Raw genomic sequence first — 27,098 nt, 5'->3', positions numbered from 1 at the left:
GCGCGCAGTACGTGCAGCATGTGGCCTGCATGCGGTACTCTTGGCTGATCGCGATGCATGTGTGTCTGTGCGCATGCCAAATCCTTGGCTGCACGCCTCCAGTGAGTCACCACTTGACAACGAGGCAGAGATAAAGGGAGAGAGAAGGGAAGAGAGGCAGACCAGAGGGAGGAAAGAGACCGAGAGAGAGCGAGAGAGGATACACAAGAGAGAAAGGATGAGGGGAAGAGAGACAGATGGAGAGAAAAATGTGTAAAGAAGAGGAAGAGAAAGTTTGGGAAGACAAGCTGTGAAATGCAAGCGAGACAAAAAATGAGAAAAATATCTAACTGTGACTCAGATGAAGATCAGAGCACATTGTAGGATTAATAAATGCAGAAATCCTCGTAATTCCAAAGGGTCGAAGAAAGAAAAAAAAGGAGGGGGGGATGAGGAGGAGAGATGAGTGAAGGTTTGAAAAGATGGGAGGAGGGAAGTGAAGGGGAAGTAATGAAGATGGAAACACTAAATTGTAAAAGGACTGAAGGGGAGGGTGTTTAGCAGCTCCCAGGTGCCTTTTTATATGTAAGGTACCAGATCCCCAACAGTAGCTTAGAACAGCGGTCCCCAACCTTTTTTGCGCCACGGACCGGTTTATGCCCGACAATATTTTCACGGACCGGCATTTAAGGTGTCGCGGATAAATACAACAAAATAAAACTAGTACCGGTACCGAAAAAAAGAAGATTTATTCATAACACACGTGAAAAGACCCAGGAAAACCGAGTAAACGATAAAAACGATAACAAAATAACGCTGAAAACCGATAAAAACCCTGAAAACCATACATTTCACACCTGAGCCTCAACTCTCGCGGCCCGGTACCAAACGACTCACGGACCGGTACCGGTCCGAGGCCCGGGGGTTGGGGACCGCTGGCTTAGAAGACTGTGAATGCTGGCGGCTTCAGTATGTAGAACATGTTTTTTACTCAGTAAAGGAAACAACATGTCTACCTTAATTCCTTGTAAATTGGTCCAAACACTTGTGATGAACAGCTGTTTACAGCTTTTAATTCTATATTAAACTAGCAAAAATAAATCAGTGTATCATCCATAGTCATGCCGAGCCACGTGGCTGTTTGTTCACGGTTTAATATCCTCATAAGATGACACTGGCTAAAAGCTTGACATACTGACTCCATAAAGACATATAAAGACAACTTTAAATAGTCTCACTGAGTCAGTGACCTAGTTACACAGAGGGGGATGTGTTGATTCCAACACCATCGGGCTTACAAGTAATTCCTGGCTTCCACAATGTTTCTTAGCCACAGTGTGTGCATGTATTTCTGTAGTGTGTGTGTTTGCGCTTATTAGTCTCTATTTTTGTGCGCGTGTGTTTACACGTGCGTAACTTAACACCTGACTAAACCCCCATGTTGTTTGCAAAGACAATATTCTCTCACTATCACAAGAGGATTATTAGGAAACGCGACCTGTGACTCAAATGAACGGATAAATTTAACACCCACTGGTACTGACACACACACACACACACACACACACACACACACACACACACACACACACACACACACACACACACACACACACACACACACACACACACACACACACGGACACCCCTTTTCTATTTCAAGTGAAGGCAAACAGAAGGAAACAGGAAATTTGACAGACTTCCTCTGAGCTACAGTGTTCAAGATGCTCCATTCCTTTCTCTTCTCTGCGTACGTGCTTGTAAACACTGACTTCACTTGGTGTTTTACTCGCCTTACCCATTTTTTCCCCCTCTCGTCTCCGTCAGCCTCTCCATCTCCTCCTCTGCCTCCTTCCTTCATAATGCTAACATCCCTGGTGGGAAGCCTATTAGATCAATCCTCTCTCCTTCCTGCTCTCCTTTCCGCCTCTGGTTCCCTCACTTGTTAATTCTGTAACAAGCTTCTTTTTCCTTCATCAACTCACATCACTTTGACCTTCTCCTGTTGAGTTCATGTCATACCATCATCTCACTAATCTGTCCGACCTCTCCCTGACCCCCGCGTATCTCTTAAATTCTTTTCTCCCTCTCATCCAATTCTCTTGCTGATCATTATGTCCAGCCAGACTGCAGAGTGCTAAGTTTATTAGTCTATTTCCGTACATGCGTCACAACAAAGCTTCTGGCTGCTGACTGGTGCCTCAAACACAATTGGACATGCTTCTCTTTAACAATCTCCCACTTGGCTCGGCTACAAAGAAAGAGACGTGAATGAATGCACATCCACTCTTCAATTAAAAATAATGTAATGGTCCCTTTCCGCCTCCTTTGTTATTGCTGATGAATTCTTGTAAGTTAAAGTGACACCACACTGATGCTAAGCCAACTTCTAGGTACACTGTGGAGGCTGAGCGTGGCAGTGTTTCCTTCAGGTCAGTGAGCATCAAAAGCCTGGAGCAAGGTGCCTACACAGGATGAGGCTTTAGCTAGAATCAGATGAGCTACAGATGCCGATAACCGGCATTCGATGTATCTATAGGATTCTCAATTTAGAGATTTGAATAATCAGGGGTTTTTTGTTTTGTTTTGTTTGTTTGTTTTTTTTAATATGAGAAAAATTAACCATCTTAGCCTAGGGGCACAAGATATCTCTCAAAAAGAAAGCACCTAGAGAAATATCTATGTTAGTCTAAGCACAGCAGCTGGACTCAAAATTATAGGCAAAAATAACAAAAAAATAATTTGTGTTTGTGGTGTTTTTTCCGAGACTAAATGATCTCAGCTCGTTTGTTTACCATCCTTCTCACTCACAGCAGTTCTTATCGTGCTTCACCTATTTATTGCAGGTTTAGCAAATTTGTCACAACTTTTCATACTAAATTGTCACCTAATTTATTCACGCTAGTCTCAATTTAGCCTACTGTGGAGGTCAGAGGACTTCAGCAAATAGAGAGAAGAAAACGCACTGTCATCCTGTCTTTTCAGTTACGATGACTCATTTTACTGAAGTCTGTGGCTAAGTCAAGAAGCTATTGAAATATAGTAAAAAGCTGATGGTGTAGTCAATGTGAAATACCTACAAACTGCTGTTAACCTCCTCTATGCAATATTGGGTCCCAGGCAGGTCCAGAGAGTCACATGGGAAAAATGTGCATTACCCAACTAGTTGGGAGCTACGGGCAGAGTGGTAGTAAAACTTCAAAAAGTGTGACATAAACCAGAAATAGAGGAAATTCAACTTCCAACTAAAAGTTGTGCCTTGACTCTACTCCCAGCACATATCAAAATGAGCAATGTTTACTTTGAAGACAAACAGTTTCTGGTTTGTGTCATACTTTTCAGTTTTTCTACAGCTCAGAGAGTACCTGGTGAGTAATAGCGGTAGAACAGAGACTACCAGCAGCCTCCTGCAACTACTCACCAGCGGGTTGGGGAATACGTCTTAGAGAGCTCAGCTAAATGGTAGTATTGTCCTGAAAGACTGGTCTCGCCACTCAGACAAACCCTCGAAATCAGCACTGATATAGGATTTTTGACTTTCCCCCCACAAAGTCTCATCTTTTCAAACTGTTGCAACATCTTCCTCTGTATAATCGGAATTTCTGAGCTTTTGTCCAGTATTTGCTTTGAACTATACAGTATTTGTTTGCATTAAGTTGTAAGCTGCCCTTACTTACTTACTGTACAGTCTCTTATTTTATATATTCTTTACTTTTGTGTGAATCTGCAAGCTCCATCTGCCTGTCACTTTGATGCTGAATTTCCCTAATGAAGGACAATAAAGGATATTTCTATTCTAGTCAATAAGTTTACACATTTATAAAGTACTGGGCTTCTTTTTCCCCCACTCTGACCCATAAACCTGCTGGCTTTTACTCCATTTACATATGCGGCATTGCTGTGAATGTTTTTCTGCAGTGATAAAGCATTAACACAAGCACATTATGAGCACAGATTAATAAAATATTAAAAAGCTGCATTCTGCTGTTTTGCCTCGTTTTAATCTTTTGACGACGTACCGACATCATTGCTCTCAGTGACTAAAAGGAGAAAGACCAAATTACCTCAGCGTCCTAGCACACCACGTATTGACTGTTGGGCTGTACTTGCCCTGAGAAAATGGAGAGCTGTAATCTTCCATAATTCTTACCGGTACTGAAAATGGCTTTAGACAGGTGCTGAATACAAAATACAGGCACGCAGCCTGAGCAGCAGCAAAGCAACTTCGGTGCCTGCGGTCACATTGTGAGCATAACAAACATCCTCTCTTACACGCTATTCATTATCAATCGCTATAGGTACGCAAGTAACTTCGTAGAGAAGTGTGTGGGTGATTGTGTCTCATACTGTGGGAGATAAATTTGAGCACAAACAAAGAAGAAAAGATTGCAAGCGGTGGCAATTTGCTTTGCTCTCCTTTCTGCACACACCATACAAAAAGCAGCGGTCCAGTCATTTATGGCTCGATAACAGAAACATGGAGGAGAGAGATAAAAGAGAGACAGACTAACACAGCGGGAGGGAGAGAAATGGGGATGATACAACATTAATCTCTGTATATGCGTGTGTGTGTACTTGTTCCTGTGTATTTACTATCAGTATGCATGCTCACATCTGTGTGTGTGTGTGTGTGTGTGTGTGTGTGTGTGTGTGTGTGTGTGTGTGTGTGGGGACTGTAAGTGTACTTCCCAAGGTCACTGCCGAGAGCTTTACAGGGAGGGGAGAAAAAAAATTAACAAGACCAGTGGACAATGACGTTAGCCCTGCAAGGAACATTACTCTTAAAGGGACAGCACGGGACACAGGTTTGCAGGGAAATTTAGACAAAAATTACACAATAAGGATGTTTCATGCTTTCATTTCAACTGGATTTAATTGATTCACAGTCATGCTGAGATCAAGGTGTTCCTGTGGAGGCAAAACTGTCCAAAAACAGAAGGAAATACAGGGAGAAAACATTATGAATATTCCACACAAAAGAAGAAAACAGCCAGAAGGAGAGCATTAGAACACACAAACTGATCTACCCCCTGTAGTACACCACACACACTCTTTACAAGAGTATGGTAACCAATCCTGGCTGTACTCACATTGAAAAAGAGCAGGCGGTATCTCAGTACAGAGCCACTCAGGAGGTTTGAGGCAACAAAAAGCTTTTCATTAGTGAACTATAGACATGGGACAACTTGAAATGAAGAGGTCTAGCTGCGTCACTGTGCCCAGAGGAGACAATCCATCCCAGCAACACACCTACATAAACAGTTCTACTTTTTCCCGCTGTCCTCAAAAGTGTTGTGGGTCGAAAAGTGGTCAGGAGGTTTGAGAAGAAAAGCACCTTTTTGTTGCTGGAGGTGAGTCCCCAACCTGCTTTACCGTGAAGCCACCACCTGGCTGACAGCAGTCATTTCTCAGAGTCTTTAACTCGACTTCTTCCCTCTCATCCCTTCGCTGCCAATTCTGTCACATTTCTTATATAAAATCCTCTCTTTCTCATCTATTTTAGACTATGCTTCATGCAGCCTCTTGTGTTATATGCTTTTAATAGTCTCTTCCCTCTCTAACAAGTATGTCCGCTTGCTTTGAACTTTGATATCTCATGATTAAGAGGCGTCAGAGTAACAGCCACGTCCAAACGTGTGCTGCACACAACGCTGTTGTCGTTGATAATGTTGTCATTAAGTCTGCGAAATCAGACATCAGTTTAATGCCAAAAGCTGTTTAATGCTGAACAGATGGAAGCAGATGACTCGACCAGATGGTTAAAGCCACAACAATACAACTTTTTCATGTTCACAGCAGCCATCCAGTCTTTTCATTTAATCATTACGTTTCCCTCCCCATCATCACGTCACCTTCTTCCCTTACTTTCTATATTTACCACCAGGGAGAACTGGAACAAGTTGATGACAAATGTCTGAAAACTTGGCAGTTTTTTTTTTTTTTTTTTTTTAAATAGTTTGTTTTTTAAAGGTACTGGGAAACAATATGTGGAAACATAGCAGCAAGTATAGTGGCATAATACTTAAAGACAATTAAAGCCAGCATTTTTTAAAAACAGATGCAATACTTCTCTAAGCACCTCAAATCCAGTCAACTTACTCTTTACACTAAACTCAAGATGAATGAATATCACTTGTCAACTCTGCATTGAAAATGTCTTCAGAATGTTAATTCTGAGCCTAAAAAGTTATCTTTGCAAATTGTGACAGCTGCCAACTGCTCTAGCAAAGCTAATCACCCAAAATCCACAAACGCTGACGCGTTCATCTTTAGGCTAGCATTAGGGATTGTTGATAAAAAGAGCTGGGAGCTGGCTGTATCCTTAGTAGGCCATATTCTAAATGGGTGATATGGTTAGCACCGTCATCCTGGTCGCAAGAAGGCTCTGGGTTCAGTCCTCCTGGCATGCAGTGGCCTTTCTGTGTGGAGTCACATGTTTTCCAGGTACTCCAGCTCACTTTCACAGTAAAGACATGCACGATAGGTTAATATCTGGTGATTCTAAACTGGCAGCAGGTTTGGATGTGTCTGTGTGTTTTTCCCAATGACATCTGGGAGAGGCTCCAGTCCCCCGACCCATGACACCAAGGTGGATAAGGAGTTAGATGAATATTAAATTTATTTACATTCCACTGATTTTTCCTGAGGGGAAAAGAAAAGCGGAACTCTGCGCAGTTGATGCGTACAGCTGGGTTTCCACTAGGAAGGTTTTTAGTGCAGAGGGGTAGTGGATGTTAATAGAGAACTATGCATCTATAACTGTGCTGCCTGACTGATAAAAGCTTCATGCACCACAGGTCTCTGACAGTCTGATAATTCCCCATTTAAAGCTGAATAAGAGAGAAGTGTTGTTCCATTCTTTTCAAAGCAGCGCCCACTCAGTGTTAAATGTCCATTTTATATATCTCAACCTTAATATTTTATTTAAAAATTAAGGTGTACTGTGATTAAAGTGCAGACTTTCAGCTTTAATTAAAGGGGTTTAACAAAAATGTTCACATTAACAGCTTAAGGAATTACATTAATTTTTAAACACAGTATCCCATTTTCAAGAGAAGCTTCATGGCAAAGCAGGGCCTGTTCCTGTTCCCTTGTTATCATAAGCTGAATGCATAAAAGCTCTGGAGCTGATTCCAAGTGTTGAACTTGCATTCATGTCAGAAGGAGCCCATCATTGAGTTGCGGGGGAAAAAAACCCAAACTTGAGCAGCTGCCAAATCAACAATATGGTGCACTCTTAAAAAACCCCACTGCACCGGTCAGCTCAGCAACACCCAAAGGTCTGAACATACTGCACACCACAAGCGGTCTCTGTCAGCCTAGTAGACACACCGATGGTATCACTTTCAAAATCTTCCATTAGCTTGTTCTTGAGTTATCACAGTCAAGTTTTCATTTCAGTTTTCAATTGAAAAATCCCAGGTGACTTCCTTCTTGAATTATTGTATTCACAAGATTATAAATCTCTAAGTTTTGATCTCCCGAGATTTTAGTTGACACCCTTACTAACTGAACTTAGGTGATGATGCCCGCCCGGCCACCCAGCAGGGTGACAACAAAACCCCATCAGCCTTTTTACAGCAAAGAAAAAAAATCAAGAGACAAAAAAGAATATGTTCTTTTTTCCCTGCTGTGGATGTGATATAACAGTAAAATGCTTTGGATCTGTGTTTTGTTTTGTTTTATTTTCTTCAGGGGTTTTTTGTTTTGTTTTTTTAAGAATAATTTAATAATTTTTTTTAGTTTTCAGAGTCCAAGTTGGTACAGAAATTTCTGGTATCATAACTTCTCTAATTCCTGTCTTCAAATCTTTAGATCAATAGAGGTACCTGTCCCAAGGGACAAAAAAAACAACAACAACAAAAAAAAACAACTGCTGCATTTGAGGACTGTAACACCAACTTGGTCCATTTCAGTTTCCTGAAGTTGGTATAAAGTGAACTAATGAATAATTCAGACTGAACTGCACACGGCATTACTTCTGAAAGCCATCTCGCTTAACTTTTAAGTGTAAATCTTAACAGACTACCGTATATCTGTTAAAGACATTATACTAAAAATGATTCCTACAATTCTTATTGAATTTTACTCGCAATCGTAAAACAAAAAAGGTTGAGCCTTCATAAACAGCCCTTGTATTTACTTCTACAGTGACAGAAAAATTGCTATTACTGCTAAGAAAATGTTTTATGCAAACCTTGAGCAAAAACCAATATTTATACAAAAGTCACTTCAAGATTAACTCTGATTAAGAAAAGCAAAGCACTGAAGTGTAGAGGAAACACAGAGCTGTAGCTTCTCAGGTCAAACTCCATTTGTTAAAAACAACTGTTTTTCATGCATCGCACCACAGAAAGCAACATAATGCATTTAAGCCAGAAACAAAAGTGTGTGTATGTTTATACATTTGCATATACAACATGACAAAAGGCCTCCACCTCTTCTTGCAACTGTTGCATGGACAGTCCTAGCATGACATCATCTATCCTGGCCTTCACATTGCATCCTCAATTTACCCTGCATCACACAACCTTCTAAGTGTATACGACATATCACTTATTTCCTGTCTTCATAGACGGTTGTAACACCCAGACTGATGCAAACGACAGACAGTAACATGGAAGCATGTGGCCTTTTCCATTTGATGCTTTTGAGCTTTTATTTTTCATGTTTGAAAGCTTGACATTTGTTTTTTGCTCTCTGGGGAAACTGCTTCAAAACTGCACAAGCAGCAGCAAAAACGGTGTAAATCAGAAAAGCAACTAGTCAGCATGGTTGCAGAACTGTCTGTATCAGTTCCAATAATATCCAAGCCACAGCACACATACAGCACAACATCTATGACACCACTCTTCCCCTTTATGTGCCTGTGTTCGACTGACCTGAGAGTAGAAATTAGCCATAGTTGTGGTTTCTATGTCTTTCTTTCCAATTATTTCCATTTTCACCGGAGCCGACGGAAACTTGGTTGAGAAGTAGTCCAAAAAGTCCGGCAGGTACTTGGCTTCTCCGTGGACGATTCCCATGACATAACGAGCAGCCTGCAAAACAGTCAGCAGTTTTAATTTAGATCAAGATGATGGTTTAGGAAAAGGATTTTAAATTACTAGTCTAAGAGTTTAAGTATAAATGAGGGATGCACCAATCCAATTCATTTGATCACAGATATGCTACAAATACCCAAAGTACTGATCTGATACCATTATGAAATTAATGTTGAGTCGTCACTATAGGAAAAGATTGCAATTTATTCTTTTATGGTTAAAGGTATGGGAGTAGTTGGCAACCCCCTGGCAACTAAAAATCCTATAACAACCACTAAATGACTGAAAGTGGTATCAAGGAATACAGATTTTTCCCTAGCAACCAGTGGCTGTCAGGAGATAACTGACTGGTCTCTGAGCATGTGTGACGGTTTTAGGCAACAAGTCTAAAATTACAAACTCACGAAAAAATAAATACATAAATTAATAAATCCAAGACTATATATTAACTGAACTGCTATTTATTAGTGAAATAACAGCTTTTCAGTCATGTGAAATCACTTGACAAAGTTCACAGTTTGTAGTCAAGTAAAAAACTTTTGCAATCAAAGAAGAGAAAAGCTGTAAACACACAAAAAAGTCAAGCTTCAAGCTCTCACTTTTCATTCATATTATGAAAATATCTGACTGAATCCTGCCTAACCCATCTGAATAGCAGATCAGTGCATCCCCCGTCTACATAACTAAAAAGTGTTTTTAATGAAACATAGTCAGCAGCAGGTGCTACACTGCAGCTGCAAATAACACTGCACTGAACTCAACATTCAAAGATCAATCTGATCAATACACATGCTGCACCTGGGACGCGTCCTCACTGAACACCAACGTGACAAACTCCTGAGCAAACCTTTCCCTCTGGTCCACTGAGAGAGAGGAGAGCTGCGACGTGTAGGCGTGAGCCACTAAGGCGCCTCCGTTAGGCTGGTTTTCTACGTGAATGTACGAGGCAAACTCCAGATCCGCCATACCGGGATACGAGCATTGCGGTTGCTGTTTGGTTGGGGAGGAAAGAGGTGACGTGGTGGACGACAACGGAGAGTTAAGTGAGTTGTGAAGAGAGTTCAGGTGAGATTTCGAAGGAGAGGAGGGCGGGAGATGGGAGCTTTTGTTGTTAGGTGGAGGATAAACAGGTAGAGGGGACTTAAATAAAGATAGGGAGGAGTCGTGTTTTATTTCAGAGGGGGAGGAAGACGAGGTGGGGGACGTGGAGGAGGGAGGGAGGAGAAGCAGGCCAGCACAGATGGTTTGGCAGGACCGGTGGTACATCTTCACATGCTTGTGCTTCTCCCCTTCTTTGTGTTTCTTCTTCTTTTTCTTCTTCACTTTTTTGATTTGCAGCTCCTCTGAGTTGATCTTGGCTTTCTCTTTGTCATCTGGACAGAGCAACAGAAAGAGAGAGAGAGAGAGAGAGAGAGAGAGAGAGAGAGAGAGAGAGAGAGAGAGAGAGAGAGAGAGAGAGAGAGAGAGAGAGAGAGAGAGAGAGAGAGAGAGAGAGAGAGAAAGGCACTATTGAAGGATTTTTGTGAAATACCACAAAATAAGAAGAAATCCAGCTCTGAAGAGGCTTTCATGACAGATTTGTTATAATCCATCATGTGTTATTTGATGCACGGTGGATCAACAAACTCTCCCAGCTCCCTGCTGTGAGAATAGATTTCTCCAAAGTCCTTCTAGAACCAAGTCTTGCAAGTTAGCAGCAATCTTAAAATGCCAGGAGGCACGTTTATTGATGCATCATCTGAATTAACTTTAATTTCAGTGGTCACTGAGAAATAAATGCACGAGTTATCAGTCAAACGTGATAAAACCCACATCAAAACTTGGCTGACTTTGCCCCAAAACCCCCTTCTCCTGAAGTTATACTTCTATTGCCATCTGCGCCGTTGCAGAGTCCTCCTATAGTTTTCTATCCAAGCTTTGAGTGCCGTGTGTCTCTTATGTCACTAAAACAGTGAAATCAGTCTTCTTGCAATAACTGCAGCTCTGAAAATGCAAGTAAAATAAAGTGAAGGGGTGGAAAAATGGAGGCTAGAAGGAGTGAGGTTCTGAAAAAAAAGAAGAAAGAAAGACAGTAAAATTAAAAGCTTTACTCAGATTTTTGTTATTATTTATTTTAAAGCGTCTAATAATAAACACATTCAGGTACACATTTAATGCCCTACAAACAAAACAACTGAGAATAACGAGTACTAACTGTTTTAAGCAGATGACTCACTGCAAGTTTTCCCCCAGTTGGCATATATCTCCTGAGGTGTATACATAAAATAAAGTGAAGAACATTGAAACTGAATCCCTTGAGAAAAGCAGATATGACTAAGCCAGGAAGCGCACTCTCCAGTGGCATATTTGCAAAGACATAATACCGTACATGGCAGTCCATCTCTTCGACGCCTCAGGCAGGACAACATGGAACATGCAAATTTATGCAAAGTGCTACTGTATCTGTTTGTCTATGTGTGTGTGTGTGTGTGTGTGTGTGTGTGTGTGTGTGTGTGTGTGTGTGTGTGTGTGTGTGTGTGTCAAAGCATGACAATTTGGATACATGTTGCTTTCTAGTTTCTGATTCCACAGTTATTGTGCAAACACATGGACACGTATGCATTTACAGTAAATATATACGTGCACTTCAGTCATGATGACAGTGGTGCTGCTGCCCTCACCTCACTAACGCACAGCTTTAGTCTAGTGTGTACCCCACACAAGTTCAATGCCACACAAGAAAGGAGGGAGACAGAAGAAAGCACAGCGGGGGTGGGGGTATTTGCAGTACAATAGCTGAGCTACTAATCCAAAAGCGCTTTAACCCATAGTCACCCTCCCCCAATTCCCTGTACACCCAAACAGACGTTTATTCCTTCAACCTCCATCAAATCACAGATGAAGCAAGTTCAACATACCCAGGATCTCTTTATGTGATCTGGTTTCACTTACCCCGATGTCAGGCTAAGCAGTCACACAAAGGCGGTTATCAACTGGATAACTGAACCCAGGGTTTCCCAATCTAGCTACACATGAACGAGGCGGTGTTGGCAGCGTGTGACCAATCACAAACATGGAGAGGCCAACCGGCAGCACAGCGGAATATTTTACCTATAACATTAAAACAAGTGTGAAGTGATTGCTGAAGGCAGCAAAGCTGCTGTTACCTAAACAGCAGTGTGATTGATAGAAAAAGCACTGTACAGTAAGTGTAGTACTACAAAGCTCTAGCTGAATGTGTGCACTCTAAAAGCTTTAGTCAACAAAACTTAAAGTGCTATGCCAGCTATGTAAGTTTACCAGTTTCACTGGTTCTATCTTTAATACACCGGAGAATGTGACAGTTATGATCATGTCATAACACTGCATACAAGGTTACAGTAATATGAAACCATTTTAAAATTGCTTACAGCCAATAGCAAGAAAAAAAAGCAATCTATATTAATGCTCTTTAGTGAGACACAAAAACATCCAAGGTCAAAAGGTCCCAGAGATCATCCAGGAAATAGCCTATTATTTTCCAGAGAACTGATTGGTCATTAGCTGGTGATTTTGTACCTTTCAGTCTTTTATCTGGAATATAGCCTGCTTTGAAGCACATTCAGTGTGCTTCATTGTTTATCGTACCAACGCTGAAAGTGTCTATTAATGAATATAACCTATTTTTCTGAAAAATTAGAATATATACTTGATTTAAATAAATAAATAAATAAATAAAATAAGGCCTTAAAAAAATGAAAATCATAATAGAGAAATGGAGTTGCTGCAACATGTTGCCACTTGAAAACATGTTTTTTCTGGTTTTAAATCTTCTCTGGATTATAAAACTCAATTCAATACTGTTTTATTTTTACAACAGTTGCCTCAAGGTCCTCTATATAGCAAGGAAAGAGCCTACAAATTTTCCAAAGAAAAAAGCCCAACAATCAGATGATCACATTGGAGTAAACATTTGGCAACAATGGGAAGGAAAAAACTCCCTTTTAACAGGAAGAGCAACAAATATCTTGTTAAAGGAATACAGTTCACTGCTCTTCTATTTGCGATCTGTAAAGGGGAACAAGGATCTACACTTCTATCAGAAACCAATAAACTGTTTCAACTGTATAATGTTTACTTGATGGTACAAACCGTTGATGGCCTAATTGTCTTTTGTTCATTTTATGTGTACCCTGATGAAGGCTACAGGCCAAACACATTGAAGAACAACTTTATTGCTTTACCAAACTACAAGTGTTGTTCGACCTTCAACCCAGAAAGTTGGAAGCAGGTGAATTTATGCCATAAACATCTACTCTACACAACAGCCTATGTTACCAAGTCAGCCGCCTATTTCTGCAAATTTTACAAAGAACAAGTTATTGTGCTCCTTCTTTCTATTTGGCTTAAAACCAACATGCTCCCACTGGTGAGGTTTTGGCTTAACGGCTAAATCCATGCTGTTAATTCTCAACAGCTGCTTATTGCAGTGCAGCCGGCACAATAGTTTAACTTGATCACCTTGAAGTGCCATTAATAGAAGAGGGCAAAACTGGTGAAAAACAACATGAAAATAGTGATGTAATTTCATCCAGCTGTGTTTAAAGAGGTACAATTAGTCAGCTGAAATTATTATAATCAGGTGATTGTGAAGTAAATGTGACAGGCTTATTATTACGTGCCAAACATTAAAAAAAAAAATCTTGTATCAGTCAGGCTTGTTGCATTCATTACTGTAGAAAATCACATATCTAGGGTAAAATACATTTTCCTGAAATAACCAATGAACTAAATCATTAGACTTAATTTGATCTGCTAACAACCAGTTTTAATTATCCGTTATAATAGGTCTACTTGTTCAGCCATTGGCAGCTGCTCTAAAAAAATTAAAATTGTAACTTAATATTGTACATACATGTTCACTCTGCTGATGACTTTTCCTGGGCAAAAACTGCAACTTCCCTTTTGTTTATACACAAACAAATGCATAGTTGGACCATTTGGCTGGATGGTCATGATCAGTTTATGGTCAGATAAATTCCCACTCAAATAAACACACACACAGACCCACTATCAAACAGCCTCACTGGCAGTAAAGCAGACTTACTGTCAGAATGGTCATTTGCTGCTTATTGATTTCCTATACACGTTTCCACTGGCTGCCCCTCTCTCTCTTGGTCGTCCTTTTCAATTGTAAACTTAACACTCTCTCACTGATTAAATTTCTAACTTTCACTCCCGGTCTCTCTGTCACTGTAATACCCTCTGATTAAATGCCACACTCACTATTACAGAAAACCTTCTCTCTGGTGGGGAGAGCCCCCCCTGCCCCGCCTCAAAAATCTAATCGCAGGTTTCAGTGCGTCCCTTAAACAAGTGATTAAATAGCGGACTCTCTCACAGGACGGCTGCAGGATTAACACATGCCTCTTGCTCTCAGTCCAGTCTTTTCTTAACTCTACCCTCATAATGAGGGAATGAACCAGCATTACTAGGAAGTGTGGCCTTTTGACAGAAAATGGGAAGATTGAAATAGTGCACCAATTTATCCGTCTGTAATTTCCATCTGCAGCCACTGGTCACACTATGTGCCCAAAGCACAGCTAAGTCCTTGAAATGTCACAGCGGGGTCGTGACATACCATAACAAACTCCCCCAGAGCTCTCCAGCAAATCAAATCAATTGAAGTAAAATTGGCATTCACACGTGTCAATAAGTGGTTTGTGCGTATGAGCCTGTGTCACTCTTTATTAAAAAAGAAAAAAGAAAAAAAAGAGTGGGATGGGGTGGATCTTAAAAAGCAAAACATCCCTGTTGATAAACGGCTGAACTCAGATTACTCGCGCACAGTTAGGTGGAGATTATGATCACAGCGCTCTGCAAATAATTCACTACTGTCAAAAGGTTAACAATGAAAGTCGCCGCTGCACCGCATTGATAAGGTGTGCACGCACACGCACACAGGTGAGCCTGACTTCATCACCAGCAGGGTTGCATCAATAATGGATGCAGACAAGTGTTCAAAGAAAACCGCCATCTTAACGTATACAAAACTGAACAACAAAAGAAATGTGTTCAAGAGCAAAAATATATTTTTCTCATCATTCTAAGAAGATCTGTGACAAGAATATTTAAAAGTTTGATCTAGATAATCACCCATCAGTCACACTCTAATAAACAGGAAGTTAAAACTATGCCTGACAACAGAAACAAGCACAGAAAGGCAATTACATGAGAGAGTAACAAAGCTAAACATATTTAGGGTTGCAACTATTAATCATATTAAAATGAGTTGGGGGTTTTGTCAATTGTTTTAATTAACTATAATATAAAAAGACAACCACTTTAAGTTTTCTATTTCTGGGACATGAAAACGGATTTTGAAGAGGGCCAATCACACTCAAGTTTTGCTTGAGCTGCTTATAATTTTTGCTTTGATCTTATACCAGGCCTGTGTGAGACCAATCAGTTCATCTACTGTCAGAAACTAACCATTTTGGCTCCCTTTCTTCCCCCTTTAAGCCATCTTTCTTTTTATTGGCTGCCTATCCCAAACTGAAATTTATATTGGCTATATATAATAATGATAATAATTATAATAGATTACATTTATATAGCACTTTTCTAGACACTCAAAGCGCTATATATACATCAAAATATGTTTACAGGAGATGGGATTTAATATAATCTGGTATTTAGCTGCGCTGATGCATCTAATCAAACAACTGTGTGACATGCGTATAGTAACGAATAGGTCATACACTCGCCTTCGTGATCACCATCTAATCCTTTATGACCATCTCCCTGAAGATGATCATCTTCAGACCATCTGCTGCTCAACACAGAAGCTACCATTAATGTGCTGCTCTTATTTCTTTGGTGTTTGTATTTTTTTTTTAAATTCAATATAAAATAAGGTCACTACAGCATGTAAGTTGCTGGCTTTGGGAACGTGGAAAAGCATTAAAAGTAGCATGAACACAGTCAGGTAATTGCATATTTAAAAAATACAACAACAACAAAGTGATTTGGGCCTTCCACCAAAGAACCAACATTTTTTTCAATATTTAATAAAGTTTAATCAAACTTGATATACATTTTTGTTTATCAAATGGGTAGTTAACAGGAAAATGTATGCAAAACTACATGAGGACTTGTGTTTACACACAGCCTTCCCCTCAAAGGCTCATTTAACCCAGGAAAAGCCCTGATCAATGACATTAAAAAAAAGAGGATTTTCAAACTGAAATTACAGTCAGGACCTTTATATGGAACAATATTTGGAGCATTTTTATTCTGTTTGGACTTTTAAAAACACAAAAATAAGACTGCACATAAACAGAGCTACTGTAAAACATGTATTCTAATGGTCAAACATTAAAGAATCACATCAGAAATACTTATTTAAACCAACCTGAGAACAAGAGCAGGCAGAAATAAACACCAATAAAGCTACAAAGATTATAAAAGACGACGAACTAGCAGAGACAAAGGGAGCAAGAAATGGGAACAGGAGGGGATGACAGACTGTGGAGACTCTCAGCTTCTCCTATTACAACCACTGCTGCCTTAATTCAATAAACCATAAGGGCTAAATAAACCATAGGCACCAACGCTACATGTGAGGAGCAGCAAAGTGCAAAGGTCAACCTAACACCAGGGATCAAGTTCTCAGTGAAAATAAAAGGTTGTAACTCTGGTCACACTTGAAGAGTTCAGCCATGACAGCTACAGTGCTAAACTGGACCTTTTCTAGCACACTGATGTGTACATTGGAAACATAATGATGATTTACTGTACAGCGCACTGTGGAAGTGGGTCATGTTTGGTTACCTTAGCAGCAGATCTGAGCTCCACTTGTATATGGAAAAAACAGTATTTATGACTCAATGCTATGCTACTGCAACATGTGTGATGTGTTTTATTTGCATGGTTTTTGTTTCATTTATTGCACACAACACACTTACGTTTGTAGTTGTAGTTTACTTTTATTTTAGTAGTTATATTTTCTGCCAGCAGCAGCAAATTAAACGCTGATCCATTTTAATGTGCAACTTTCTCTAATAATAGAAAGAATAATTTAATTCATCTCTATAAAAGTCACTTAGTATGCATGTGTGCAAGTTTCCACCAACCTTTAATCGGCTGCTTGACTTCTCCATTCTCCCTCTTGATCTCATTCATCACTTTGTGCTTCTTCTTCTCCTTTTCTTTCTCTCGCTCTTTGACCTTCTTCTTCTCCCTCTCCTCTCGCTCCCTCTCCTTCGCCTTGTCCTTGGTGGAGTGATCTGTGGAAGCAGTGAGCAACGTTTCATGTCTCAATGGTGAAAGCACATTAGCATAAGATCTCAGATGTACCCCCACGCAAGCATGTACACAGATGTTTGAGTGCACTTTGCTCGCTCCAATTTGCTTCTCTAACAGCTCACCTGTTCTCTTGCCAAGCCCTTCACCTCTGCTATCACTCTTGACTTTTAATTTTGTTGATCTTTCCTCTACAAATGTTTTTTCCCCTACTGCTAAAGGGGAAAAGAAAATCATCCCATTGCCAAACCCATACTTTTATCTAAGCCCTGCAATGACCTTCCCTTTGAGAATGCAGCAGCCGCTCTGCAACTTCACTCAAAATAGCACAGTTTCATCAAGACACACCTCATACCCAAAAAATGTAACCCTCTACTATCATTAATATGTTCCCATTTAATTTTAAAAGTCCTAAAATCCTCTCTTTGCTTTTCAGCTTATTTTCTTTTCCTTTTCCTGCACGTCTCCATCTGAGTGTTGAGCAAGTGTAGCACATTGAGGAATTGGAGTGCGCTCTAATGCAACGCTCGGTGCAAATCGCTGCGGATGAGAGCATCAGTTTTAAAATGTCAGTATCACATACACACACACCTTTTCAGCTGGATTGTTGGAGAGCTTTCGGAAAGGTGTGTTTAAGTGTGAGGCACCCCGGCAAACAGACATTTATTCTTTAAATCTGCACATCTCCCCTCCAGCTGAGCTAAAAACCCTTACCCATCTTCAAATAACCCTCGTTTTATACATTTTTGTATTCCTTGATTTGCTTTATATTTTTTTATTTCCTCATGAAAAAAAATCCTTTGTGTTTTCCATAGTGTTATTTTGTCCATTCCTTCTTTTCCTTCCCAGAGAACTTTTTTCCCCCCTTTGAACTCAGTCGGATCCATCTTTGAAAGGAAGCCGTGTTTTCAGACTGTTCACTCTTCTGTGGATGTAGGGAGTGGGAAAGTGAACACAGTGTGGTTGCACTCCCTGTTTGTGGGATCAAAGGAGAAAAAAAGCTTTCAAAGTAAAAAGGCTTATAGGAGCATTAGGAGAATTAGATGTACATTGATACATTTTTCCATCATAGTACTTAAATACATTTCAGCAGACTGTTTTGCTTTTGCTACTTAAGACGCAGGTGATCGTGCTCCTCATAGCTTGTGGTGAATAGTGGAATGCCAAGGATGTCAACGTTCCCTATGCAAAAGAAATGCTGCTAAATTACTAGACAGTGTAAGCTGCCTAGTGGAAAAAAACAGCACGTCTCAAAACGACAATTTAGCTCCACAGGAAACAGCCTACAAAGGAGCGCTCACTCAGATCTGTTGCCAGATTTATAAAAACATGTAAGGCCATGCCAGAGCAGTAACATTCATAAGCCTTAACTTTAGAGGAAATGGCAGTAAATTAGTCCAGGTGGCTGATGTGAACTGAAAATATACAGTGAAGCATGTTGACTTCTCTCGCCTTGAGAGAAGGTGCTTTCCCGTGAAATAAAGAAAGTAACAGGGTGAAACCAGGGTTTTATCTGATGACACGATCCGAGAAAAGATGTCAAGGCTTCGATGGCCACAAGTTCTAAAGCTAAGTTCATATTTCCAGGGCAAAACAGCACAAAACTAGAGATCTGAATGAATTTGAAATGAACGGTATCCACGTGACTGAAGCATGTTTTCTTCCCCCTCTTCATTCCGTTTTTTGATTTTCTAGCAGCAGCCAGTTTGGAAGGGAAACGCAGCAGGTAGTTTTCACGCTTTGGATGATCACAGGAGAGATAAGACTTTGAAAGACAGAGAGCCAGAGGCCGGCAGTTAGTAAACTTCAACGACGCAACCACTCATCTATATCTCATTTCTTCTTATCAAGAAAAATTACAGCAAAATAAAAATTATCAGAAAAAATAAAAAATATGTGCATTCTGACATTTTAAAGTTGTTACATTTCAAAGGGAAACCCAGATCCCTCCAATTGTCTGCCATTAAAAATTAAGTAGCAATAACAGAGCATAATTTATAGTTTCAACAGCAAAAGTGCACCAGCTTAATGCCCATATTTACCCGTTAGCTGCTAATTCACATGATAAAAAAGTGCATTTTGGGTAAACTTTAAACAGTCATATCACCATTAGTGATAGGTGGCTTATTATGTTAAAGGTCTGCTTTATACTGCCATTATGATACCAGGCTTATCCTCTAGCCAAGGTTTCTCTTGTGGCAAAATCATTTTCGAATACAGGCCAAAGTTTCATTTGAGGTTCTATTTACTTGGGAAAGGTGTCACAGTGGTCCAGTGGTAAGTAATGTCACTTCACAGCAAGAAGGTTCCACCCAGCTGCAGACTTTCCATGCATGCATGCATGTTTTTTGCTCATTTGTCGGCTCGTCTCCCTGTGCCTGTGTGGGCTCCCTAAGGATACCCCAGCTTCCTTTCACAGTCCAAAGACATGCTTGGTAGGTTAACTGGTGATTCTGGGATTGGATATCAGTGTAACAGTGAGGCTGCGTCCACACAAGAAACTATCGGCAGCAACCTGGCAACCCCAAGAAGTCAATGACTTCAACAACATATGGGAGGGGAAAAAAAGAAGATCATTCTAGATATAAAACTTTTCTCAACAGAAACTACCAGTGAGACTGCAGGATACTGCTGATTGACATATGACATGGTAGTAAATACATTAGAGGCTTACCTAGGCAACGAGTGGCCATTGCCCAAGGATACGCTACCATTGGTGTCACTATCTAAAGCCTGGAATGTCTACATATCTACCAGCCGTTAACTTAGAGGGATGGGCTTCTTCTTCATCTGTTCATTGTGCTTTTTTCTTTTTTGGGGGGATGGGGGGGTAATTAACAGGACCATGCAAATCTTGTTTTTTCTGGAAGAATCTGAGGCCTTCAAAGTTTAGACACACTGAGCTCTCCACTGTGAACAACACAGTTTGAGCAGAATTTTCATGTGAAAATGTGCTGGATACTTGCAAGCTCACATTTTTAGCAGTAAACATGCTCTCTGTGAGATGCTGAGCATAACGGGAAGAAGAAAAAAACTTTCCCAAGGCCAAGCATGTGTGCATATTTTAAGGAGAAAAAAAATCAAAATGCAAAACACTGTAACAGGGAGCTCAGCGTTTTATCAGTTTCCCATCAGTATATACATGCAACTGTAAATACGGTTTACATGTTGAAATGAAGGCGATTTTAATAGAAAAATACATGATATGTGTGAAACTAGCTGTTAAATCTAAGCATGATCAAAAAACATTAAAGAAAAAAAAATCACTGCAGGGCTGCAGGTACACTCGTCTCTCAGGAAAATCCTGCTACTCCAGATGGTCAGTCCACCCCTGCTGGTGTGGCAAATCCATGCTTCACCAACCAAAATGATTTAGCAATAGGACTCATACAGTGTTTGTCATTGTATTGGCAATGCACACGCTGTGCTAAGGATCTTGCCATTTTTTTCTGAGGAAAAAATACAAATTAAAAAAAAAGCTAAGAGAAACTTAATTGGGCGATGATGGTAGTTAAGCTTCATTTTCTCCTCAGTGTAATTCAGATGTGCAGCTCCAGACATATTTGGTGGTTCTTTAAGCATGGTAAATTTACATCCACACAATAAACTAATTATGGGCTTTTAACAGTAGATAGAAATGCAGAGAAGTCAAAGCTACAACACAAAACAACCGTAACACTTGCCAAAAACAGAACTGGTAACATGAATTTTAATCTCTACATTATGCAGCACAAGTGTCTGAATGGGCATAATATTAGGCTTTTGCACAAACAGATACACTTAAGGACTTGATAATATTCTTGCTTCTGCATATTAAAATGGAAACAGACCAGAATTATGCTTTTAATATCACTATAAAATTGCAAAAGGTAATGACGAATTAATATCTACAGAATCTGCTCTCAGATTTGTTGACTGTAAGCATTGATGGTCTAAAGCTCCCACTAAATGAAGCTTCAATTATTCAATCAATAGAAAGAGGACAGCACTTTTGCTTTTTCTGTTAACAATGGTTATTAACAAAGGCAAGTTTGGAGACTCTAGCTGGTAAAAAAAAAAAAAAAACGAGTAAACAGCAACTACATGATCTGAGATCAGCAGCAAGCAAAGCCTGTCTGGCTATAAGCCCAATAAAACCAAGGTAAAACATCAGCTACTGCTACTTAAGGGAGGCTCGCTGACAAATCGTGGCCGGTGGTAACATTTTGTGCAGCACTACAGTAAACTTCATTTATCAACAGTTCATGTCATCCTGTGATATAGCAGTTCAGAACAAGAATTTCAATTCAGTTAGTGGCGGGCAATGTACTCAATGATTAAATAACATACAAGTACCAGCTAATATACCTACTATAGCTTCTCAAAGGCTTCTTAATGTACAGTTTGTTTGGCTGCAAATACCGCCTGGCATACAGTGCTGGAAAGATGAAGCCTTTCAACTTCTTATCCTCGTTGCTTGTGGTATTAATTATGTGACACAACAATTAATGAAAGTAACTCTCTATAGTAGGTGTTGGAACTGAGCAGAGAGACTGAGAATGAAGAGAAGAGACTGGAAGCACATCTGAAGAGGAGAGCTACGTCTGCTGTTTGGAGGTTTTTAAAAATAAAAATTGGTATTGACGTCATTTTTGTGCAACATTTTCTTTGTATACTGGAATGCTTTCACTGGAACTTGGTCTGAGAACATCTGATTATGGCTAAATGTATTCGACAAACTGCATTTGCAATATCAAACTGTGTGTAAATATAACAACAGCTCAGAAGGCTGCATAAATACCTTACACAAGGTCAAACTTGATTTGCAACTAGCTTGACTTCCTAATTATACCTACAACTTAAAAATTCCCTTTTCTTGGTCTACTGCTCACTGCACTTTGTCTGACTCATGTATCCTATTTCAGCATCAAATGTAACTGGCAGTCACAGCTCCCTGGCACTTGCTTTTGCCACTAATAATATTACCATGATGATGTGATACCCTTTGGATCCCTGTAGGAAAGATTCTTTCCTTGCAGGAAGGTCAGAGCATAAATTGGCCTCAAATACATGTCCTTCCGCAGAACAGCAATCTTGTCAATTTTCTCATTTTGTTTAGAATTAATGTACATTTTGAGCTCCACATTCACACACTTCCTCATCTTCTACTTAATATAATTACAGTCTCTTACTGCTGGCCATTGAGCAACTCACTAAAGCAATTAGAGGTTCAGTGCTTTACTGAAGAGCACCTCAGTGAAACTGTTGCAGGAGCGGTTTTAGTTATCACTACTAAAGGCTGCATCTATATTTAGCTAGTCAGGTCCAGAAATGAAAATCATAAGCTGCACTAAGTGACTTTAAGTGGTATAACTGCCTAATGGAAAATATTCATTACAGAGTTTGGGGTGAAAATGACACATTATCTGCAAAGCAAATCATGTGATGTTTTGTGGGTAATCATTAAAGCCACATCTATGTGTTTTAAATAAAACGCTGCCACCAGCCACATATTTACATGAACATATTAAAGTTGCACTCAGCGCAGCCTGTTTACAAGACTGCGTGTCTCAAAGTGTTTAGGGCTACAGGCGAACAACACGTTTCCTTCTGGTACCCTAATTGTTTGTGGTGACTGTTCAGAGTATGTCATGATCTCTTAGACTACCCAACTGGAAACGGGTGACATCATGCAATCACATGTGCCCACCCTTGCTAGTGTCTAAACATTTAACAAGTGAATACATGTCCACACATTGGCAAGCACAAATGTGCATATGCATGGGTTTTGGCACGCTGCTTTGGTGTGACAAAAGGACGCTGATAATAAGTATTTGCATCCTTACTGACTTCTTGGTGTTTTTTGCATATTTGTCAAACTTATGTTTGAGATCATCAAACTAATTTTAAATGTTAGACAATGATAACCTGAGAAAATACAAAATTAAGTTTTTTAATAATTTCACTGATTAGAGGAAACCAACAACAATAAAATAAAAAAAACACAAAAAATGCCCAAAAAGCTAACAACTCTCCAAACCTACCTGTGGAAGAAAATAATGCCTTGTGAACTTAATAACGGGTTATGTCACCCCGCAGCAAGAACTGCGATCAAGTATTTACAATAACCAGCAATGAGTGTTTTACATGGCTGTGGGGAAATTTTGGCTCACTCTTTGCAGAATTTTTTTTTTTTTTTTAATTCAGCCACAATGGAGGGGTTTTTTTTGTTTTGTTTTTTTACCATGAACGACCTGTTTAAGGTCATTCCAAAGATTCTTAAACCGATTTTCTTTACAACTGAATGAGCTTATCACCGATCAATTATGGGATGTCACCCAGGTCCTGAAGCAACAAAGCAGCTCCAGACCATCACCATCATTTAAGCGATTTCTTGTTTTCAAAGCTCTGGAAGTGATCGAGCCTGCTTTTAATTATGATTTAACAAGGAGGGGCAGTTACTTTTTCACATGGGGCCAGGTAGATTTAGAAAGCTATTCTCCTTTAATACATTAAACCATGATTTAAAAATCTGTTTTTGTATTTACTCAGGTTAACTTTGTGTAATATCAAATGTGTGTGCTGAACCGAAACAGTAAGTGTGACAAATGTGCAAAAAAGAAATCAGGAAAGGGGCAAATACTTTCACAGCACCATGCACCATTTTAAAGGACGCAATCGAGAAAATAAGACTATTTATCTCCCTCTCCCACCCAACCATCTAAATGGCATTTAGCAAGTCCAGTGGCCACGCTCAAAACAAAATATTCTCATTAAAGTCCAAGTGTAATTACAACATTGTAGCAATAAAGATGTCTGTGTAGAAATTAATGCTTTGGGGGTGTGAAGGTTGAATTTCTGCATGCACAACTGTAGATGATGCAGTATCAACAAGCCACGGAGCTCTGTGTCTGTTTCCCCTTACAGCCTGGGGTTACAGAGGGGGGCGTGGTGCTCTACCAAAACAACACTTACCCTATAATGGCGGGCGGTTTTTATATTGTTATGACAGCACACATGTAACGCCAGGACAAACACAGCTCCCAAGGAAAATAAATACTTGCACGCGCAGGGATGTCATTGATTAACGAGTCTCAACCATAACGCTGGTGTGACAAATTACAGCTCGTTTTTATAAACGTTTTTAAGATGCCGTTATTTATTTGTTTATCTTTTAACTGTACTGGGTCAGTGGCTAACGTATATAAACAAGGGTGGATATGTTTAGTCAATGCGACGTTAATATGTTAAAAAAAAATTACCGCAGGACGAGCGCGGCTGGTTGCGATAACGGCCAGGTCGTGCGACTATACTGCTCTGGAACGCGGCTCCAGTAGAGCTCGAGGGTTCACAAGCGGGTGAACAAGCGACGGAAAGCTGGCAGCCATACTCCGCAGAGACTCCATCGATTAAAACTGCTGCGCTTTCACACGCTCCAAACTCGACGCGAACACGTTCCCGAGCGACCAAATATCAATTAATGCAACGCTCGAGGATTTTTTTCGGGCATCTTGCACGACGTTAAGGGGCGCCCTTTTCAACAGCAGCCATTCCGAAAAACGGGACCGTTTACAGGCAGATGAGAAAGCAGAGAAACTGTACACTCCGGGGCACATGTTCGTATCCCGAGCGGCTAGCCAAGTCACTATAAAAGGGCAGAACGCTAGCCTGCTTATAATAAACACAAAGTTTATTAATGCCACTAACTCATAAAATAGATGAAAACATAATGGCTTACCTTTTGGTGGCAACGTGACATCTCCATTTTCTTTCTTCGCTGCAGAAATGTTATTAAATTTACCGACGTCGTTATTAACAGTAGTCCCAGATCCGGAGGTCAACAACAGTTTATGTTTCTTTTTCTCCTCTCCGCCTCCTTTCCCCTTTTCCCTCTCTTTCTCTCGCTGTTTATCCTTACTTAGTTTCTTGGATTTGGAGGAAGAAGGTGCCTTATGGAGGAAGAAATCGCTCTGTTTAAAGACTTTGTGATGGGTTATCGGTGTCTGGGACCCACCAGTAGCACCCACCGGAGACGGGTTGTTGTTGCTGCTGCTGGTGGCCGTCTTAACCGGACTACAGCTCCACAAGCCCGAGCTGCTGCCATAACTCTGCAGCTTCGTGTGCTGCTGGAGTTTCTCTTTACCGCTACCGTTGCCTCCCACTCCTCCGTCCCTGTTGAGTTTCTTGGGTTTAACGCTCCTCTCTTCGACTCGGACCTTCTTGGGCGGCGGCGGCTGGTTGAAATCACGGGAAGACTGGGAGTGGTTGTCAAGGGTTCCTTTCGCCTCGGTCGGCTTGCCGAGCGCGCTTTGAACGGAGGCTACAGTAGGAGTAGTAGCAAGAGAGGCAGCTCCAGAGAGGTGAATACTGCCCTGCGAGTCAGCCATCTTGAGGCTTCTCTCTATTTACTCTCTTCCCCCAACGGCAGCCGATGCTGCTTTTTTTCCGCGACGTTCAGACAGGCGATGAAGGGGCGGGGCCGAACTTGAATTGACAGCCAGGCAGCGAGGAGGCGGGACTCAGGCTCGACTGACAGGTAGCGAGGGAAAAAATAGAGGCGGGGCTTAAGTATCTGTGCCTTAGCAGCATGTGTTTTATTTTACGTACGATCTATGGTATTTTGTGTTTATGAAACAAGGAAAGGTGTAGATTTTAACTATAAGGAGCCAAATATTTCTAAAGCTCAACAACTTTTTGAGTACTGAAATGCAGCCATTAGATTTTTAAGATTAAATTTAAATCATATGCCAACTTTCATTGCTCCAAATCGCAACAAAGTTATATTTTAAAGGTAGAGATCCTACAGCATTATGGACCAAAACCATACAATCCAACAGTTTTCTCTTGCATAATATTTGGGGACAGTCCCAAAGCAAAACTTACAAATACGTTCAAATAAGACGTATGTTTGCATGCTTAATGTCTGTGGCTGACCTGATCATTTGAACACTACCGCTAAACCTCAGGTATGAGGGTGTTTTAAATTGTGGACCTTGTTTCTGCTAATGAAAAGCAAACAAACAAAAAGAATCAGTAATAAAAATAAAAAAAAATTGCCATCCCTAAGTAAAAATGTAATTTTCAGTGATATTAAATCACTTTGAAGTTTTCAGACATGTCATTAAAAAGACTGCATTAATCCAACATCTTAAAAGGTCCTGCACAGACTTCACTTTAGTCTATGTGCTTATATTTTGGCAGAATGGCCATAAGCTGACTGACAGAACTTGTGGGGAAGTGTACAGTAAGTGTTGACAGTGTAGGACTGCACATGCGACTGCTCCCATTAAAGAGATAAATATGCCCTCTTTAATCTTTACAACTGAATGAGCTTATCACTCTCCCTCGCACAACACATCATTAGACCGTGTCATGAATCCTCTGGCGTTGTTTACACTTTGATTTACTGAGATGAAAACATTTTCTTCAATCAGAGTTCTCAGTACAAGGCCTGTCAGCGTGTGACAATCAACCATGAATAGCAAACGTGATTAGCAGCTGCACGAGGGGAATTGTAAAGTTACAGCTGGTTATAAATATTGTGACAAGATTATTGCATGATGCAAGTCATGAGCAGAGATTTGATGTCTGTGCATGCAGTGACAGAAGAGATGTGTGTAAGCATGTACTGAGTCCAGCATTGACTTTATGTGACTCATATAGCTACAGTAAATCTGTATTTTAATATTACAAGCTTTAAAAGAGAGCTGACACAGTTTCTTCTGTGCAGCCTGCTGCTCACATATCCAACACTGACTGGCTATATTTATAAGCCATTACATAACATGTTAAACTGCTCATTGGGAAAACTGAGGTGACCCAGTTAAGACAGCA

At 40.3% G+C, this 27,098-nt stretch overlaps 1 protein-coding gene across 1 annotated transcript in view; it reads right to left on the bottom strand.

The window, feature by feature from the left end:
* Window positions 1-25,736, bottom strand: part of LOC146369210 (uncharacterized) — a 40,016-nt gene extending 14,280 nt beyond the window's left edge. The window contains exons 1-4 of the mRNA XM_084909550.1: window positions 25,003-25,736; window positions 17,117-17,269; window positions 9,822-10,396; window positions 8,862-9,020 (exon numbers count right to left, since the gene is read on the bottom strand). Of these exons, the coding sequence (XP_084765676.1) occupies window positions 8,862-9,020; window positions 9,822-10,396; window positions 17,117-17,269; window positions 25,003-25,651 (1,536 nt within the window). The 5' untranslated portion in view covers window positions 25,652-25,736. The remainder of the gene's footprint in view (window positions 1-8,861; window positions 9,021-9,821; window positions 10,397-17,116; window positions 17,270-25,002) is intronic.
* Between the last annotated feature and the right edge of the window lie 1,362 nt (window positions 25,737-27,098).

The sequence above is a fragment of the Perissodus microlepis genome, chromosome 17 (genome assembly GCF_051167445.1).
Source record: "Perissodus microlepis isolate ML-2025 ecotype Zambia chromosome 17, ASM5116744v1, whole genome shotgun sequence".
Lineage (NCBI taxonomy): Eukaryota > Metazoa > Chordata > Actinopteri > Cichliformes > Cichlidae > Perissodus > Perissodus microlepis.
The sequence above is the reverse complement of the archived record's forward strand: the minus strand, read 5'-3'. Positions and strand labels throughout refer to the sequence as shown.